This window comes from Pipistrellus hanaki (genome assembly GCF_964339955.1).
Source record: "Pipistrellus hanaki genome assembly, chromosome: 2".
NCBI lineage: Eukaryota > Metazoa > Chordata > Mammalia > Chiroptera > Vespertilionidae > Pipistrellus > Pipistrellus hanaki.
In genome coordinates, this window is record NC_140504.1 from 19071950 (window position 1) to 19090135 (window position 18186).

The window sequence follows — 18186 nt, forward strand, 5'->3', positions numbered from 1 at the left end:
TCTCTTTCATTTCCAGGCATTAAGAGAGTAAAAATAAGCACAGGAGAAATACTAGGTTTGCCTTGAATGGGGCTAGAATATGTGAAACAGAAGAAACTTTACTTTCTTGTTTTCTGAGGTTTGGATTGTCTGAATGTTGCTGCACTTCAGGAGCATTGTGTAAAGTGATCTACAGTTGATTAGCTACTAAAAATAATGTAGACTCTTAAATTTGACAAAATTAAATATATTAGAGAAACTTGGTTTTGTAGAATCCCTTTCCTCTAGGAAAAGTTGACTGGTATAAGACTCTGTTGAAAGATTTTGTAGACATAGTTTACAAATTCTATATACAAAAACAGCCTCTTGATAAGTTTTCTATAGGAAGTATTATTTTTTTTTCAGAAATTAGCCCAGAAATAAAATAAGCTAATAGATTGTATCTTACGAGAAGTTAGATATATATTTTATGATAATTATTTATAATTAGTATATCATTTATGTATCAGTTCTGAATTGTTTGAGCTTATTTGAAAACAGTTACTTTAAACAATTTTAACATTTATACAGTATACACCTGATTTTATAATGTGTATGTAGAAAAGTTTTATAAACAAATAAATTTTAGCTCTCTAAATACTGTCAAATTCTATATCCATAAAATTGAATTAATTGGTTGTATTTTGAGTACATGGCAGACATTTTGTATTGTCTACATTGAGGTAAAATAGAAATCCCTCAGTTTAAAAATATTTCATTTAAGAAAGGGTATATTTACTCATCTTTACAAAAAGCAACATCTGCCTAATTTAAGGTAGTACAGGCATAGTGCAAATTATTTTAATCTGTTGTGTGCTTTCTATCTCAAATTCTTGTAGAAATTAAGTTTCACTTCATCAGGCCATGGAATCAGACATGTAGAAGTATTTCTTGCTTAAATTACCTTCTAGGAGTCTAAGGACATGTGATTAAACTTGGATAAAAGTTAAAGCTGCCCTGCAGGCATGGCTCAGTGGATAGGTGTGGAACTATGAACCAGGAGGTCTCGGTTTTCTATTCCAGTCAGGGCAAATGCCCAGATTTTGGACTATGATGTCTTCAGGGTGCAACATTAATCCCATGCATCCATAAATAGATAGCAGTGAGATCTTTTGAACCCAATTTTTATTCACAAAAGACTATAGGCTTATCCACATCTTATTAGAAAGTTTTTTTGTATTTTTTGCTTTGGTTCAGTAGTTTTGTAATAAAAATCAAGAAAGCCCAAAAACAGTATTTTAGTAGATTATTTTTTCTTCAAGTGGATATTGTAATTTGCTTTTAGTGGTTGCATGAAGGGTACTTCAATGTATGGTATTAAACTGTGTTATGAGTTTGCTTAGTTTCTCACATTCTTTTGGAGACTATAGAATTACAAAAGCTTAATAACAGTCCTAGCTAATTTAGTTCAGTGGATAGAGTGTTGGCCTGTGGACTGAAGGGTACCGGGTTTAATTCCTGTCATGGGCACAAACTGATCCCTGGTAGGGGGTGTGCAGGAGGCAGCCAATCAGTGATTCTCATCATTAATGTTTCAATCTCTCTCTCCCTATTTCCCTCTCCCTTCCACTATGTGGAAGGGAGAGGGAAATCTTAAAAGTATTTTTAAAAAAGATATTTAAAAAAAGTATTTTTAAAAAAGAACAACAACAACAAAAATACAAGGCATCCTTTCATTTAGTAAACCTACCTGCCTTTTTTTTTCTGTCTTATTCTCATTATTATTTCACTGTGTTCACTTCTAAAATGACTTTAAGATCATCGATTAGTTGTCTAACAATTACATGTCTAATAGTTTGTAAGTCAGACACAGATAAATGTGATTCTAGATTCCACTCACTAACTGGCTGCATTCTCATTCACCTATTTCTAAGATGTCCCAGAAGGGACCAAAGGAGCAGCACACACAGTCAGAATTTTGCTTTTTGATGATCTCTGTATAAGAGTTGTTTCTTAAAGTGGAGAATATTTTTACCTATCCAAAATCTTTTGAGGCATTTAGAACCATAATATAAATTTATGATTCAAGATGGATATTAATTATTTTACAAATTAATTATTTAGATCTAAGCCTTGATTAGGTCAGGGTCTCTTTAAAAATGTGCATATTTAATTGAGAGTCAACATTTGATGTGTAGCCTACCCATAATTACTGAGGGCCATATGCATAATAATAAACTCCCAATTTTGATTTATAGGTGCATCTGTGTCTCCAGCTATTCTGCGTACAAAGGGGAAAACCCAGTTGTTACCAAGACCCCATGTCATAGTATAAAATTTAAGTATAGTACCGAAACTGGTTTGGCTCAGTGGATAGATCGTCTGCCTGCGGACTGAAAGGTCCCGGGTTCGATTCCGGTCAAGGGCATGTACCTTGGTTGCGGGCACATCTCCAGTGAGGGGTGTGCAAGAGGCAGCTGATCAATGATTCTCTCTCATCGATGTTTCTAACTCTCTTTCCCTCTCTCTTCCTCTCTGTAAAAAATCAATAAAATATATATATTTTTTTAAATTTAAGTATAGAATTTTAACTTCTGGTAAATATTGAAATATATTGCTTTGTATGTAAACATTTATAGGTAATTTTTATTGCCTCCTCCAATAGCTTTGTGCTATTTATTTGAGTCAGTGTTAGCAAAAAATCTTAATAACAAAATAAATGACCATTATTATGCTTCTAATACAGAAAATTAAAAGTGCATAGTCAGTCCTCTGAAGTTTAATAATTATACTGCTTTTACAAAATATACTGGTATTATATATGCCATGGCTTTGATTCTCATCACCTTATAACATATTTGAAGGGTTATATAAGCTGCCAGATATTCCAGTGTTACTAAATGAGTTCCTGAAAACATCAAAGCCAGGTATCAAAAGCCAGCTATATTTTGTGTGCCTGTGAAATTTCTTTAGCAGCAGCAAACATACCCCATCTGTCATGCCTGTCTCAAGTCTGTGGGAGAAGAGCTTTAACACTCTCTTCATATTGCATTTGATCTTTAGCCTTCTATCATGATGACCCTCAGTTTGGGGAGACATTTCATTTTATATCATAGTAATAAAATAAAAGGACCTATTAATTGTGTCAGGTTAGTTTAGCTCAGTGGTCGGCAAACTCATTAGTCAACAGAGCCAAATACCAACAGTACAGTGATTGAAATTTCTTTTGAGGGCCAAATTTTTAAAACTTAAATTATATAGGTAGGTACATTGTTAATAACTTAGAGTACTCCTAAGCTGGCCTTTGCTAAAAACATCCTCAATCTGATTGAGGCATGTGGCTCGCAAGTTGCGGTTTGCCGACCACTCGTCTAGCTGACTAGGGAAGGTGTTATTGAGGTCACAGGTTTGTCCTTGTAGAAACTAGTTAACTCTTATAGGCAGGAGGCCAAAGTGCCAAAGTCTAACCCATCCAGTTGAAACTGTACAGAGTACGATCCAGAAACTTATATTAATTGGCCTCTGTTAAAGTCAGATTTCTATATTTTATTTACATCATCTTCCCACTTAAATGTGTTCCACTCCTACAATTCCTATCTCATTTAATGGCACTGTTAACCAGTCACCCACACCAGAGACATAGGACACATCTTGGACTCTTTCTGCTCCCTTCAGCCCCACATGTAATCATCCTCCATGCAGTTAGGTTCTGACTCTTAAGTACCCCTCAGGGCATCCCTTGCCTCCTCCATTTTCTGTCATCATTTGTCTTAAAAGCAATGCTAATAGCTGTAGATGGCTAAGCATAGAATAATAAATATTAAAGCAAATAAGTGCCTTCTCCACCCTTCCTCCATCTTTCCCTATCCTCCCCTTGCAAAAATAAACAAATCAGTCCATACCACTACTGCTGCAGTGACCTTTATAAAAGGCAATCTGAACCTTGTTGAAAATCCACAAGTGATTCTTATTGCCCATAGAATCAAATCCTAACCTCTTAACCCAGAATACAAAGCTCTTCATTATCTGGCCCCAGCCAACCTATCTAGTCCAGTGTTTTATCTTATCATCCCCCTCACACACACATACACCCTGACCTCCCACATGAACTGCAAGTGCTGCATGCTCTTGGGTCTCTCCTGCCTTGCTTGGTTAGTGTCTACACATGTCAGTCACTGTGCAAGTGGTATCCTACCTCCCATTGTCTGCCTGGTGGCTGGCCAGATTTGGTTCGCATCACTCTGGGATACCTCCCTTGACCATATTTCCTGCCCCCCTTTTCAGCAGATGTAGGCCCTGTCTGAATTGTTCACAAACCACCCTTGTGTCACATTTCATACTATGCCACAGTTTGTCTTTTCTGTCTCTTCTTCCACTGACTCTGGCATTTTGTTATTGTTGCTCTTCCACACAACCCGTTACTTGTAGTATTTTCTATTATTTAAATTGTTCTTAGCGTTTTTTTCTTTTACAGAAAGTTATCTTGGATTGATAAATTCTCTTACTTTTCCTGACCTTTTCCATTTTGGGATGCCAGTAACCACCTCCTCTCTCATAATGCTTTATGCCTATTATTTGTCCTCTTATCCAGGATTGTACTTGCTGCTGATGAATATAAATAGGCAGATGTACTGCTTCTTTGGTTTTAACATTTGGCTTTTCATTTCTCTCAAAGCCATTGAAAGCAAGGGACTACATCTGTTTAATTCTTTGTATTGTTGCCTAAAACAGCCAACCACTGCTATTACCACACACATGACTTATAACTGCTTTCTGATAATAGAAAACAATGGTTTGATAAAGAAGAATGGTAAATGTTGAACATTTACACATTTGTACTGATGCAGATTGAGGAAGAAAAAAACTCTTGGCTATGGAGTTTTTAAGCATTGCTTGTTTATGGAAGAGCAGGTGGTAAAATTGATCTTATAAAAAGATAATTTAATGTTTTTTAGATTTGTTGTTTTGTCTCTGTCAAGTCTAGAAAAGCATATTGAAAATCAAATAGAGCTAAAACAGTACTTTGATACATCAATGCAAGGAACATTTGGTTGTAGTAAATTAGGATTTGTTATAGAAATGTCATAATGGCCAAAGGACTGAAATGTACAGAGGATGTAGCAAAAGCTGCAGTTTTAGATGTCTTTCTCATGCAAATCATTATCTATGAAGTCTTAGTAATACAGGCATAAACAAAAATTGCTAGAATGATTCCCAAAATAAAATCTGACACTTTAATAGCAAAAAGCATTGTATATTATACATGCATGTTAACATAATGGCTGCTGTTCTGAGAACTCCTTAGAAAAATACTGAGAATTTATTAACTCATAATTGGGAAATAAACACACTAGTAAAGCAGGAAAATCTACTTAGAAATTGGCAATGATCTAAAGAGGTAAGTGTCTCTTCTGCGATAACATCAAATTTTCCTAAAGTTAAGCCCTGGCCGGTGTGGCTCAGTTGATTGGAGCATCGTCCGATACACTCAAAGATGACAGGTTCGATTCCTGATAAGGGCACATATCTAGGTTGTTGGTTCCATCCCTGGGAGGGGTGCGTATAGGAGGCAACCAATTGATTTTTCTTTCTCACATTACTGTTCCTCTTCCCTCCCCTCCTTCCTCTCTCTAAAATCAGTAAAAACTGTATACTCAGGTGAGGATTTAAAAAAAAAGTTATCCTAAAGTTAAGTGAAAATTGTTTACAGCAAGTTGATGTGGCGTTTAGGCATAGGAGTTTGTTTTCGGTTTTTTCTCTCTCTTTTTTTTTTTTCAAGGATTTCCCAAAAGTATTTTTTCCTTTTTGATTGGATATTTCTATTTACCATAATCATTGTTTTTATAATCCTCATCCGAGGATATTTTTCCATTGATATTTGGAGAGAGGGGAAGGGAGAGGGAGAGATAGAAACACCCATGTGAGAGAAACACATGGATTGGTTGCCCCCAAATTCTCCCAACCAGGGCTGGGAGTCTTTAACCAAGGTATGTGCCCTTAATTGGAATCGAACCCAAGACGCTTTAGTTTCTGGACCAATGCTCTTATCAACTGAGCCACACCAGGGCTACCAAACTCGTTTTTAAACAAAGCAGTGTCCAAATGTTATTTTAAAATACACTTTATTGTCTTATATAAGTTAATAATTAAAATTATATGTTCTTTTTAAGCCCTTGTCTTAACTAGTTTGTCTGTTTCTGAGCAAGAAATTAGGAATTTTGGAAACTCTTTGGGAATTTTTAAAGACCATACTGTTTTTTACAAGTTATGTGCTTCATGGCACTATCATTTGATAGTGACTTGAGTCTTTGTGTGTGTGGTTTGCTTGTTTTTAATAGAAAAGTTGATTCCCTAATTATGAACATTGGGATGGTGGGTGGAAAATAGATATTTTTTCCCTGAGGTATTTATCAGGGGTCTTTATTGAGAGATGTTAACAGATATTCATGAGGAAAAGGGAGAGCATTGTCATAGGTTTGGAAGAATACTTTATAGCCTTTATCATGGTACTTCAATGTCTGCCTTATTATATTAAAGGGACTGAGGAGTGGCCACAGTATATAAATTGTTTAATTTTGTATAACCACTTTTTTTCAAACATTTGACCGCAGAATGCTTTTTGCACAGAATACCTAGTAACAGTCCTTGAAACATGTTTTCTAAGGGCAGAGTTTAGAAAGTATTGCACTAACCAACAACACCCATAGGTCAAAATTAATACCCTTTTCAAAATCCCAATTTACAACAAGGAAATAATTATTAGGCATATCTGTCCAGACATCTGGATTTCACATGAGCCAGTCTTCCTGAGTGCCAGTGGATCTGGAGTATCCTGTGTGTTATAGACATCTGTTTAAAAATCTGTGGTGGAAAGGGGTGGAGGTACATCTCTGATGTTATTTTATGATATATTTAACACTTTGTTTTCTTAGGAAAATTTTGAAGCATACAAAAAAGAAGAGCTATGAACTGTTTATCAGTTACTGAAAATAATGGTTCAGATGTTTTAGACACTAGATGTTCCATTTAAAAAGAAACACAAATATTTTAATTGGACCATCCTTTATAAAATTAATTTCTTAAGTGATTCTAATTCATATAGTGAATATTTTCCCCAGCAGTATTCAGATGTTTTACAAAGTGCTGATTCAGCAGCAGCAGACCAGATAACAAAAATGACAAAAATAATCTCATAGCTAAACCTCATAATCAAATAATTTTTCTCTTCATGTTTTGCCAACTCTTTTTTTCACTATAAAAGGTAGTATTGATGGTGAGTAGATTAGCAGTACTGACCTCCTAGAGTCATTTTATTTTTCCCTTCTTTTGTTACTCCCCCCTGCCCCCCTATCTCATCAGACAGTATTGTGTATTCCTATTTGGCTTAGGTAAACTGATGTCTCTGAAAAAAGCAACAAATCAAAACAAGCTTCAAGAGAAGTTTCTTTTGTTTCTCTGTCTTCTTTGTCAGTGTCATCCTCAGGATTTGGCTCATCCCACTGTAGTGGGGAGAGTGAGATTCTGTTGATTAGTTTTCAGTGGTCGGCAAACTCATTAGTCAACAAAGCCAGATTTCAACAGTACAACCATTGAAATTTCTTTTGAGAGCCAAATTTTTAAAATTAAACTTCTTCCAAATAGACTCGCCTAGGCTGTGGTATTTTGTGGAAGAGCCACACTCAAGGGGCCAAATAGCCGCTTGTGTCTCGAGAGCCGAAGTTTGCCGACCATGGGTTTAGGTCAATGATGGTGTGGGATATAATCAATTCTACCATACCTCCATGGCCTGGAGATTTTTGTGTAGGAAATGGGGAAACAATCAGTAATGTTTACTCCAAATAAGACCACTTTTAAAAATTTACAACATATGCTATACTAGTTATTTTTAATATCCAATGAGATATTCAATATTTCTATTTTTGTATTTCTAAATGTATTAATATTAACAAATCATTTTTTCTTGGGTCTCTTTAGAGGACAAGAATTTTGGGCAGATTTGAATGCCATGAATGTGTATGAAACAACTGAATTTGACCAACTACGAAGGCTGTCCACACCACCCTCTAGCAATGTCAATGCTATTTACCACACAGTCTGGAAATTCTTCTGTAGGGACCACTTTGGATGGAGAGAGTATCCTGAGGTATTTAAAGGATTTTTAAATCCACAAAAGTACATTTAAATGTTTTTGTCTTTCATTGTTCTTTTGTTCTTCCTTTCCAACAATGATTACACAGAACTACAAATCAAAGAGCTTCTGGTTATAAATATAAAATTCAGTCTTGTTGATATAAGTAACACTTTTCTCTCCATTTTTCTACAAATGTTTTTTTTCACATTAAATCCATGGAATCCATAAGTAGAATACCTCTATTATTAGATAAAATGTTTCCCCAGTAACTTATATTATGGAGAGAAAGTCTTTAGAGTTATAAGTATTCAGACTCAGAGCAGTTTTTGGAGTAATTTTAATGAGATTAGTACTGGTGTAACTTTTGGTTGTAACTGGTTCTTGGGACCATGGTGATTAGATAATGTGTTATGTTTAGCATTTCAGAAGTATAGTGGGAAACAATCACTCTTAGGCCTGTGAAAGAAGTAATAAAAATGTTTATTGAGCTATAGTTAGGCACATTCGTTATTTAAAATTGTATCAAATGTGCACATACATCCTTAGTTTAAGGTGATAAGAATAGCTTATCACAAAGCAAAATTTTAAAATGGTGATAGTTTATTTGCCTCTAAATGAGAATTCCAAGATAAGTTTAAACACCTTGAAATAGACTTTAGAGATTAATTTCACGTTCTGAAGATGTGACTTCAGTTTGATCAAATTTCCAACATTAAGAAAAGGGGAAACTAACTTAACTACCTTAGGTTTTCTTTTAAGGCAATAACTAAAGTAAATGACATAGTATTTTAATTGCTATAAAACACAATATTGAATTAAAAATTTGACTCTCTTTTAAGTAATCACTAGTATCTAATACCTTCCAAAGAGAACAAGAGGCTGCATAAAAAGTATTCTCAGAATATTTGGACTATCCCTTCGTTTGTCTTCTGAGAGATTTTTTTTAGGTTTGGAATTTATTTATTTGAACACTACCTTCTTTAATTCTCTTCTGAAAATTCCCTTAACAAATATAAAAAAATCTCGTTTCCTCTTCCAGGGATGGTGTCCTCAGGCATTCAGAATAGTTCAGTGTTTGACACACTGTCAGAGGCTGTCCTATAATGCAGCCTCTAACAAAATTAGAGTGTCCTGCACCCCTGCTATTTGTTTACCTTTATACCAATATGGTTGGGAAAGCACCAAAATCTGCATGTGGCCTGTGCCCTGGCCAACTTTACAGAGTTTGTCCTGTGAGACCTGAAATTGTAATAAGGTTGTCTAAAATGAGAAAACATGCCAGCAGGATCACCAGTGTCCAGGAGCAAAAAAAATAAAAAATTGTGAATGTATTTAAAGCACTAGCACAGAGTGAGAAATCTAAATTTTTTTAAAATGAAGCTTTTTTTGAGTAATTAAAACAATTAGAAGGCTAAATTAAAAAAACAAACATTGCATATCTAGGACATTGTAAGGCCTCAAAATAGAAGAGAGCCCTGGGCCTCACAGGTTTCTTAAGTGGAAATCTGTGCTCTTCTAAACAGGGAGCATCTTTCTACCCTATACCTTTGCTCCAAAAGAAAGGGAAAAAAAATTTCTATGTATAAAGGGAATAATTTGACTCACTGTACTTTATTGAAACTCTTATGATATTAACAGCAAGATTAACTATGTGTGGCTTTAGTAACATTAAATAGTGATTTAATGTTAACATTAATGTTAACATTTAATGTTAACACTAACATTTCATAGTGATTGTATATTAAGTTACTTTTTTTTCCTTTTCCTTCTGTTTACTACTCCATAGACTGTTATTCGGTTGATTGAAGAAGCCAACTCTCGGGGTCTGAAAGAGGTTCGATTTATGATGTGGAACAACCACTACATTCTCCACAACTCATTTTTTAGGAGAGAAATAAAAAGGAGACCCCTCTTCCGCTCTTGTTTTATATTGCTTCCATATTTACAGTAAGTGTCAGTGAAAACTCTCAATTTTACTCTGATTTTATGTTAATGTACACGTGAATGCCAAAGAGAAAAAAATTAAGTTAAAAAAAACTAACGTGGGTATTACCTCTAGAATGTGAAATTCTAAGTTATTCTTTGGGCTTAATTTTTCAAAAAATAGATAAGATATAATTAACTGACACTAAAAGAGTGATTATTGTATTAGATTTTTTAAAATGACAGCACAGTGAAATTAACATTTTTTCACAACTAAAAGTAATTATACCTGGAATAAGGCAAAATTTGCATATGCCTCCTTCATGCAAAATTGACATTTCTAATGATACCCTTCTGTGTATGGAACTACTTCTCAGTCCCAGAAAACTACCAGGTTAAGTAGGGAGAAACCTTCAAGGTGATGTTCTCCACTCTTATTCCTTGAATGCATTTGCATGGGAAGAATTCACCTTTTCAAATAATTTTCATTTGCTAAGTAAGGCGCATCTTCCTATAATATTGAATAAAATTACTTGTGACACTTTTAAGTTGAGACTGAACTCATCCTTCTGAATTATAGGTGGCTCTTGCATTTTCCCAAGTGCCATTTCTTCTTTCCCTCTCTAGATAGCCCACCCACCCATCTTTATAAATGTGAAAAGGTGGGGCACATTGCCATTTGTGTAGCCATCTGTGAAAATTAGTGTCTCAAGGGAAATCTTTATATACTCTAGTCAGATATACTCTATTTAGAGCCTGATTTTTAAAATGATACTAGGTTTACTTGGTTTTATTAACTTTGGAGGTTAGAGTAATATTGATTGGTCCCTTCTGTTGATCTTTGAGTTGAAAATGCTCTTTCTATATTCTTAATAGTAGTTTTGTTTTATTCAAGTTCAAAATGTGTATTTCCCAGATCATTATGACAGAATCTTAATGATTCTAATTCTGAGATTGCAAAGGAAACATTCAAACAAAATAGAAAACAAATAAAATCCATGAAATTCTCAGGATCCCAAAGTACTGTGTAATAAGTCCAATTTTAGAAATATAATTTTGCTTGGGTAAATGTGTGCTTTTCTTTCTTGTCCAAGTGTGAAAAATTTTACCTTATGGTTTTTAAAATTAGAAATGAATAAAAATGCCAATTCTGTGATTTCATTAGCATAGTTGGAGATAGTGTCAATGTCCAATAGTTAAGAACACATTGTCATCCTAGTGAGATGGTGGAACTCATTAGTGAGAACAGCATCTTGGCATGCTGAGCCAGTTGAATGAGATGTAGCTTCTATGTGAGAGTAAGAATACTCATTCAAGTGCTACATTGTTGAGGGACTTTCATAGAATGGTGAAAATTTGTTTTGATCCTAAGATAAGTAATTATGAAATGCTACCTCTTTCCCCCCCTTTTAAAACCTAAGCTTGTTTTGTAAAAGTATAAACTATAATATAAGCAGTAGGAAAATTAATGTCACAAATATGGACTTACTATTTCTAACTTAGGTTTACTGAGAACAAAGTTCTTTAATTTTCTTTTTAAAATTTCCTATTTTAGTGTTGCCTGGAACAGTGGTAATCAGGTATAAAGTAAGAGTTTAGCAAATCAGAGATTGTGCAGACATGTCAGTGAGAAAGGAGTAGAGAAGCATCAAGTTCATCAGGGTAGAATGGGTAAATGCAGCCCTTCAATTCCCATCCAACTGAGTCTGGGCCTAAGGGATAGTCGGACTGGCCTACTGGGGAGAAAGAGTGAGTTAGTTCTAAAAGCAGGTTTCAGAACATCTATTTTTCAGTAGTAAACCTGTTTACTAGTCCATAGACTGTTAATTGATTGATTTCAGAAGCCAACTCTCGGAGTCTGAAAGATCATGATTTTAGCCAGAAAAAAAAAGTTTGTTAAGTGCTAGAAAATACGAAAGGTCAAAGAAAAACATAAGTGTCAAAAAAGCCACAATTATTAGGGAATCGGAGATACCTAAGAATTGGGAAGGCCCTGGATAGGGAGGTTGTAAGATGATTGGGGAGGGAGGCTGACTTAATTCACGAATTTCCTGCAAATTTAGCTCTTTAAATGAGGGTTTCCCTGCTCCTTTTTTTCTTCCAGTTTTATTTATAATTGACAAACAACACTGTTAAGTTTAAAGTGTACAGCATAATGACGACATATGTATATATTACAAAATGATTACCACAGTAAGTTTAGTTAACATCCATCACCTCAAAGTTAAAAAAATTTTTTTCCTGTGCTTGCTCTTTTTTCATGGGGCTGATAAAAAGGAGCTTATTCCGCCAAGACCGGTTTGGCTCAGCAGTAGAGCGTCGGTCTGCGGACTGAAGGGTCCCAGGTTCAATTCCGGTCAAGGGCATGCACGTTGGTTGCGGGCACATCCCCGGTAGGGGGTGTGCAAGAGGCAGCTGGTCGATGTTTCTCTCTCATCGATATTTCTAGCTCTCTCTCTATCCCTCTCCCTTCCTTTCTGTAAAAAATCAATAAAATATTTTTTAAAAATAATAAAAAAGGAGCTTATTCTTTAATATTCTTAGAATATTTGTGCTGAGGTTGCATAAAAGCAAACAAATCTCAGGTTTAGAGGTTTGTGAGTTCATTTCAGCTGAAAAGACATCTATTCCATGCAATCACCTCATGGTTATGAGAAAGCCTGATACAGTTTCTTTAGCTTCTCCTCTCAAAAGGGCAAAATGAATTAGTTTTTGGTTCATTACTGAAGTTGGGTTAGGTAGGAAACCTCTTTCAAAATTACAAGGGAGAGGGAAGGTAAGTGATAAAAGGTGACCTTGGATTCTGAAAATCCATTTGTCAGAGGACCTTGAGTACAAGTTCCTTACCCTCCAGCTTTGCCTCCCTAAAGAAACTGGTGTAACACTGTAAAGCACATGTATGTCTTTGGAATACCTATGAGCTGACTACAAACTCAGCGTTCTCAGAAAATAAAGCCACATTTCTAACTGTGCTTGGGATATACATATTTTTAACCCGTGTCAACTAGGTTGTATAACTCCACCAGACATATGTATAGGCATTTTTATGTTTAGCTCAATTAGGACATTGGCTTGTTAAAAGTAAGCATCTATTGATGGGAATAGGTGCTGACTAGATATATATGATATAATTTAGTATCTTAGGATGGATGAGACTTGGTTATACTGGCTCATCTTCAGGTATGTGTGAGTAAATAACAGGCCCTATTCCCTCTGAAAAAGGAAAATATAGGTTTGAAACTTCCATTTTACGGAACTGTTGTGTTTTTGTTAAGAGAGGAATGGTATTAGAAAGAATAGAAGCAGACTGTACTCTATTGTTAGTGCCACGTTTTCAGTAGAGTTGCAACAGCCTAAAACCTGTTTTGGGCAGAGTGGTTGGGAAGAATCTTACTTTCCTCCTTCAACACAGGAACCTCTGTTACTAGCTTCAACCCCTGATAAAACTGGAAAACCTGGTGTGTTTGGATTTAACCTTCTTTGCAGTGCAGGGATAGAAGTGACAGCTAAAAATAAGGAGCTTATATTCTGTGTTTCCTGCCATCTTTCAGAATTGTGATGGCTTTTAATCAGAATCTGATTAAAACAGTGAGGCCTCTCCAGAAATATGTACCAGTGACAAAGGTTCTGAGGGGATCTATCAGAGCTTGGTGAAAATGCTCCAGAAGCCAAGAACTGTTGTGCCTTCTGTCATAAAAGTTGGAGAAACCAGCACTCTTTTAAATCTTTCCCTGAACTTAAAAGCACCTGGGGGATACAGGGACTTCAAGGCAGGTTAAATCAAAGGCATAGCTTGAAGGGGTGGGGATTGAAGAAGGGAGTTGTGCCTCTATTAATTGTTAGCTTCTTATCAAGTCATCTCTTAAAAGGCAAAAGACTATGTGAGGTGGTGGTAGTGGTGTTTAGTGGGAGCCAAACAAACCCGAGTTCTAATCCTGATATCCATCACTTTTAAGCTTTGTTTACATATATTGGAGGAAATGGAAAAATACATACTCTTTCCATTTCCACATATTTCACATATGCACTTAGAAACTAGTAGACCTTGATTAAAATCCTGTCTTTGGTCTTTGCTGGTTCCACCAGCAATTTTTTTTTTTAAATTTGTAAAGTAGAGATAAGCAATCTATCTTATGACAGGGATACTATATGTAAAATGCCTGGTTTGTAGTATGTGCTTACTATAAGGTGGCTATGATAATTAGGAGGAGGAGGATGAAATATGTGCTGGAGATTAGATGCATGTTCACCCACAGTTGGAACCTCTGTGACACAAAGCTCTTGGAACATTTCACTCCTAATCTGTTTGGCAGACTTGTTGCTTCCTTGTGATCACTACATGCTGATGAATGTTACAGTACCCTAAACCTGAATCTGGGACTTAGGGTCAGGATTTCCTTTCTCTCTGCTTCTTCCTTTTTGCTCTGTTTTGAAAATGGTCAAGAAATATGATTTGAATTTAAGCATTTAATCAGGCCAAAATAAGTCACTGAGCAAGTTGCTGCTTATCTAAATTTATCTTTCAAATTCATCTAAATTTAAAGGTTCAAGAATATGCATTTTGGTATAGAGCTTAAAGTAATTAGAGCTATCACGTCTAAAATTGTAAAATTTGAATAGGATTGGTGTTTTTTGTTGTTGTATATGATACTGAAAAATGAATGCCAAATGTCAGTTTTCAATGCCTATGCTATGATTTTGTTTGTTTTTATAAAAATTATAAAGTTTAAGCTTTTTTACTTTTAATATTTTGTGTCTTCTCTCTGTAAGCTCCCTCTTTTCTGCCTGCCTCACTTTTTTCTCCCCTTTATTCTGCTCTCCTTACTCCACATAGATGTTAGTAATGATATGATTCCTATTTAGTACAGCAAAGTTTGAAGAACACATATAAATTATCGCTGCTCCCTTGAAACAAAGTTTCTTTAACTGTATAGGCAAAAGAGAAGTCCAGGATTCAAAGAGTAAAGATATTTATAAATTTGTTCTTGTTTGCTTACCTTGCAGCAGTATATGCTATAGTTTTTCCCACAAAGAGGAGGCCAGGAGGAAGCAAATAATATCTATTTAAAGTCAGTTTTTGTTCTAAAATTTCTTTTTTCTTTTATCAATAGCTTTTAAATGTTTTAAAGCTATACAACAAGCTTTTAAGCTATACAGATTAGGTATTGCTATAGTGCACTCTAATGTGAAATGCTCTGAGTGGTTTACATTGACATTTCTTATTCTCCCTTCTAGGACACTTGGTGGTGTTCCCACGCAGGCTCCTTCACCTCTCGAAGCAACTTCATCATCACAAATTATCTGCCCAGATGGGGTTACCTCAGCAAACTTTTACCCTGAAACTTGGGTTTATATGCATCCATCTCAGGACTTTATCCAAGTGCCTGTTTCTTCAGAGGACAAAAGTTATCGAATTATTTACAATCTTTTTCATAAGACTGTGCCTGAGTTTAAATATAGAATTTTGCAAATATTGAGAGTCCAAAACCAGTTTCTTTGGGAGAAATATAAAAGGTGAGTCAGTAGTATGAAAAGTTTAAGAGAGCTTTTCTTAATATTGCTAAGGACAAGTATGGAACCTAATAGTAAAGTCTTGCATAGAAATTAATATGTTTGTGTTTTTTATATGTTAGCTCTCATATAATCCTTATAACAGACCTATAAGTAGGAGTGGAGTATTGTAGTCTACATTTTACAGAGAGGAAACTGAGTGTAGAAAAGGTTAGTAATTTGCCAAAGGACATACAGCTAATAAGATGCTGGAATTGGGATTCTAGCAGTATAGCACCAGAAACCTTGCTCTTAATTACTCTACTAGGCTGCCTCTCAAGTCAACAAACCAATTAATGTAGTGCAAAAGGAATACATGTAGGTTTGAGGAATCTCATAATTAAGAGGCATTAGGTTGTGGAATTAGACAAGGAAGGTAAAATGTGAGAACTAGTTTTAAAGTGGAAGAGAAAGCATGTGAACAGTTGGTAGAGGAAAAAAAGAAAAGGGCTTTTATCTGCAGTGGAAATTATAAGCTTAAACTTTTAATATAATCATTGATGGCATTTTGCTCTTGCTAGCCACTTTAACATCTCTTCCCCATTGAAACCATAAGGAAGTTTATGACCACATCATGCCTTTTAAATTGATGCATACCTTCTTTCTTCTGAATTCCCTATCCACTCTTGCATTAGGAAAAAGGAATATATGAACAGGAAAATGTGTGGCCGTGACAGAATAATAAATGAGAGGCATTTATTTCATGGAACATCCCAGGATGTGGTAGATGGAATCTGCAAGCACAACTTTGACCCTCGAGTCTGTGGAAAGCATGCTACAATGTTTGGACAAGGCAGTTATTTTGCAAAGAAGGCAAGCTACTCTCATAACTTTTCTAAGAAGTCCTCCAAAGGAGTCCATTTCATGTTTCTGGCCAAAGTGCTAACTGGCAGATACACGATGGGTAGTCATGGCATGAGAAGACCTCCTCCCGTCAATCCCGGCAGTGTCACCAGTGACCTGTATGACTCTTGTGTGGATAATTTCTTTGAGCCTCAGATTTTTGTCATTTTTAATGATGACCAGAGTTACCCTTATTTTGTTATTCAATATGAAGAAGTCAGTAACACTGTTTCCATTTGAAAAATCTCGGTACTGCTAAATTATTTGATATGGACTCAATCCAGCATTTGTAGCAGGTTTTGGATGGGTGGGAGAGAGTGGGAAACAGCATTGGACATTATTAATAGGGCACTTTTAAGACCCATTTTTTTAAGTGTTAGAAAGTAAAAAATTTTTTAAAACAAGTTTTAAAATGACCACTTACTCTTTAATTATTTACTAATAGTGTACTCAGTGTGGGAAAGACTACAGATTGCATACTCTTCATTCACACTTGTACATATAGGCAGCAATGTTATTAGAAGCATTAAAAAAAAACACAAAAATCAAACAGACTAACTAATTGAATGTGACTTAAGCCTGGTAGAAGTTTGGCCAAATGAAATGCAAGCTGTGAACAAAGTGAGGATTTGGTATATTTACAGTGATTAAACTGACTGGAACTAGTATTACCATGCATACTCCCTGTCCAAAATGGAAAGAAATATTTCTATCAGCAGGACTGAAATGTATCACCGAACCAAAGCATACCAATGACTTTAACTTTTGCAGAGTTTGCCTGAGAATTCAGAATTCTGTTAGAGGAAGTTTTAAAAAAAGGAACTATTTGAAAAATTTTTGTCATCAGCAAAATTTTTTTACTAGCCTGTTATAGGTGATTCTTGTGTTGTTACACTTCAGCCTTGGAAAAAAGTCTTTCCCATTATCCACTCAGTTTGAAGGAGTTGGGCAGCTAATTTGGTTAAAGCCAGTTTTGAAGATTAGGAGTATTACTTTATTTTAGGGTTCCAGAGCTAGGCCCTGACAGGGTTTTAGAGAAAGAAAGTACATCTGTAACCAAATTGATAGGGCTTATTACTGTGCTTTGCACAAAGTAGACTCTCCAAAATATTTGTTGACTTGGAAATACTATTAAAGGTGGTAATCCCACCCCTATGCCTGCTTTGCCAGATGCAGCTGGGTTCCCTGGCTGGCTCTGAATTTTACACTACTTAATAGAAACACAAAGTGGGAAGTTGTGCTACTGGCCCAGCTGGAGCAGTGTTAGATGAATATGCTGACACCTCAGTTCAGAGAGGTAGCAGCTAAGTTTACTTTGCCTTAAGCAAAGCAAACACCTGGATTTACAAAAGTGGAAGTGGCTGTTCACAAAAGAATTCACAGAATTCCTTCAGTTACCAAGCTTTCTGAGTATTTGTAGTCATTTCATTTACACAAAACTTTTCAGGAACTTCTGTGTTATTTAAAGCAAGATATATCTATATTGATGTCTCAGTGAATCAGTCTGTTTAAACACTTTTCAGGGCTTCCACACGGTTATTTATTTTGCTCTAGTTGATCTTGTTTGCTGCCATTGGCATGAAGCGGCCAACTGTGGCTGTTACAATTGTTGTTTCAATTAGAACTTGTAAACCTGTGATTCCCAATCTTTTTCAAGTTAAGACACCCTACCATTGCTTATTTGATTTTATGAAACTTGTTCCTTTTTTCCCCCTAAAGAAAAAAAAAGCTTTATGATATATTTATTTTTTTAATAAAAAATAAGCAAAAATAAAAGCTCT

The 18186-nt window shown here is 35.4% G+C and overlaps 1 protein-coding gene across 1 annotated transcript in view; it reads left to right on the plus strand.

Moving 5' to 3' along the window:
• TIPARP (TCDD inducible poly(ADP-ribose) polymerase) overlaps window positions 1-16984 on the plus strand; it is a 28608-nt gene extending 11624 nt beyond the window's left edge. The window contains exons 3-6 of the mRNA XM_084876019.1: window positions 7933-8101; window positions 9876-10036; window positions 15248-15526; window positions 16198-16984. Coding sequence (XP_084732145.1) covers window positions 7933-8101; window positions 9876-10036; window positions 15248-15526; window positions 16198-16645 — 1057 coding nt within the window. The 3' untranslated portion in view covers window positions 16646-16984. The remainder of the gene's footprint in view (window positions 1-7932; window positions 8102-9875; window positions 10037-15247; window positions 15527-16197) is intronic.
• Window positions 16985-18186: the final 1202 nt, after the last annotated feature.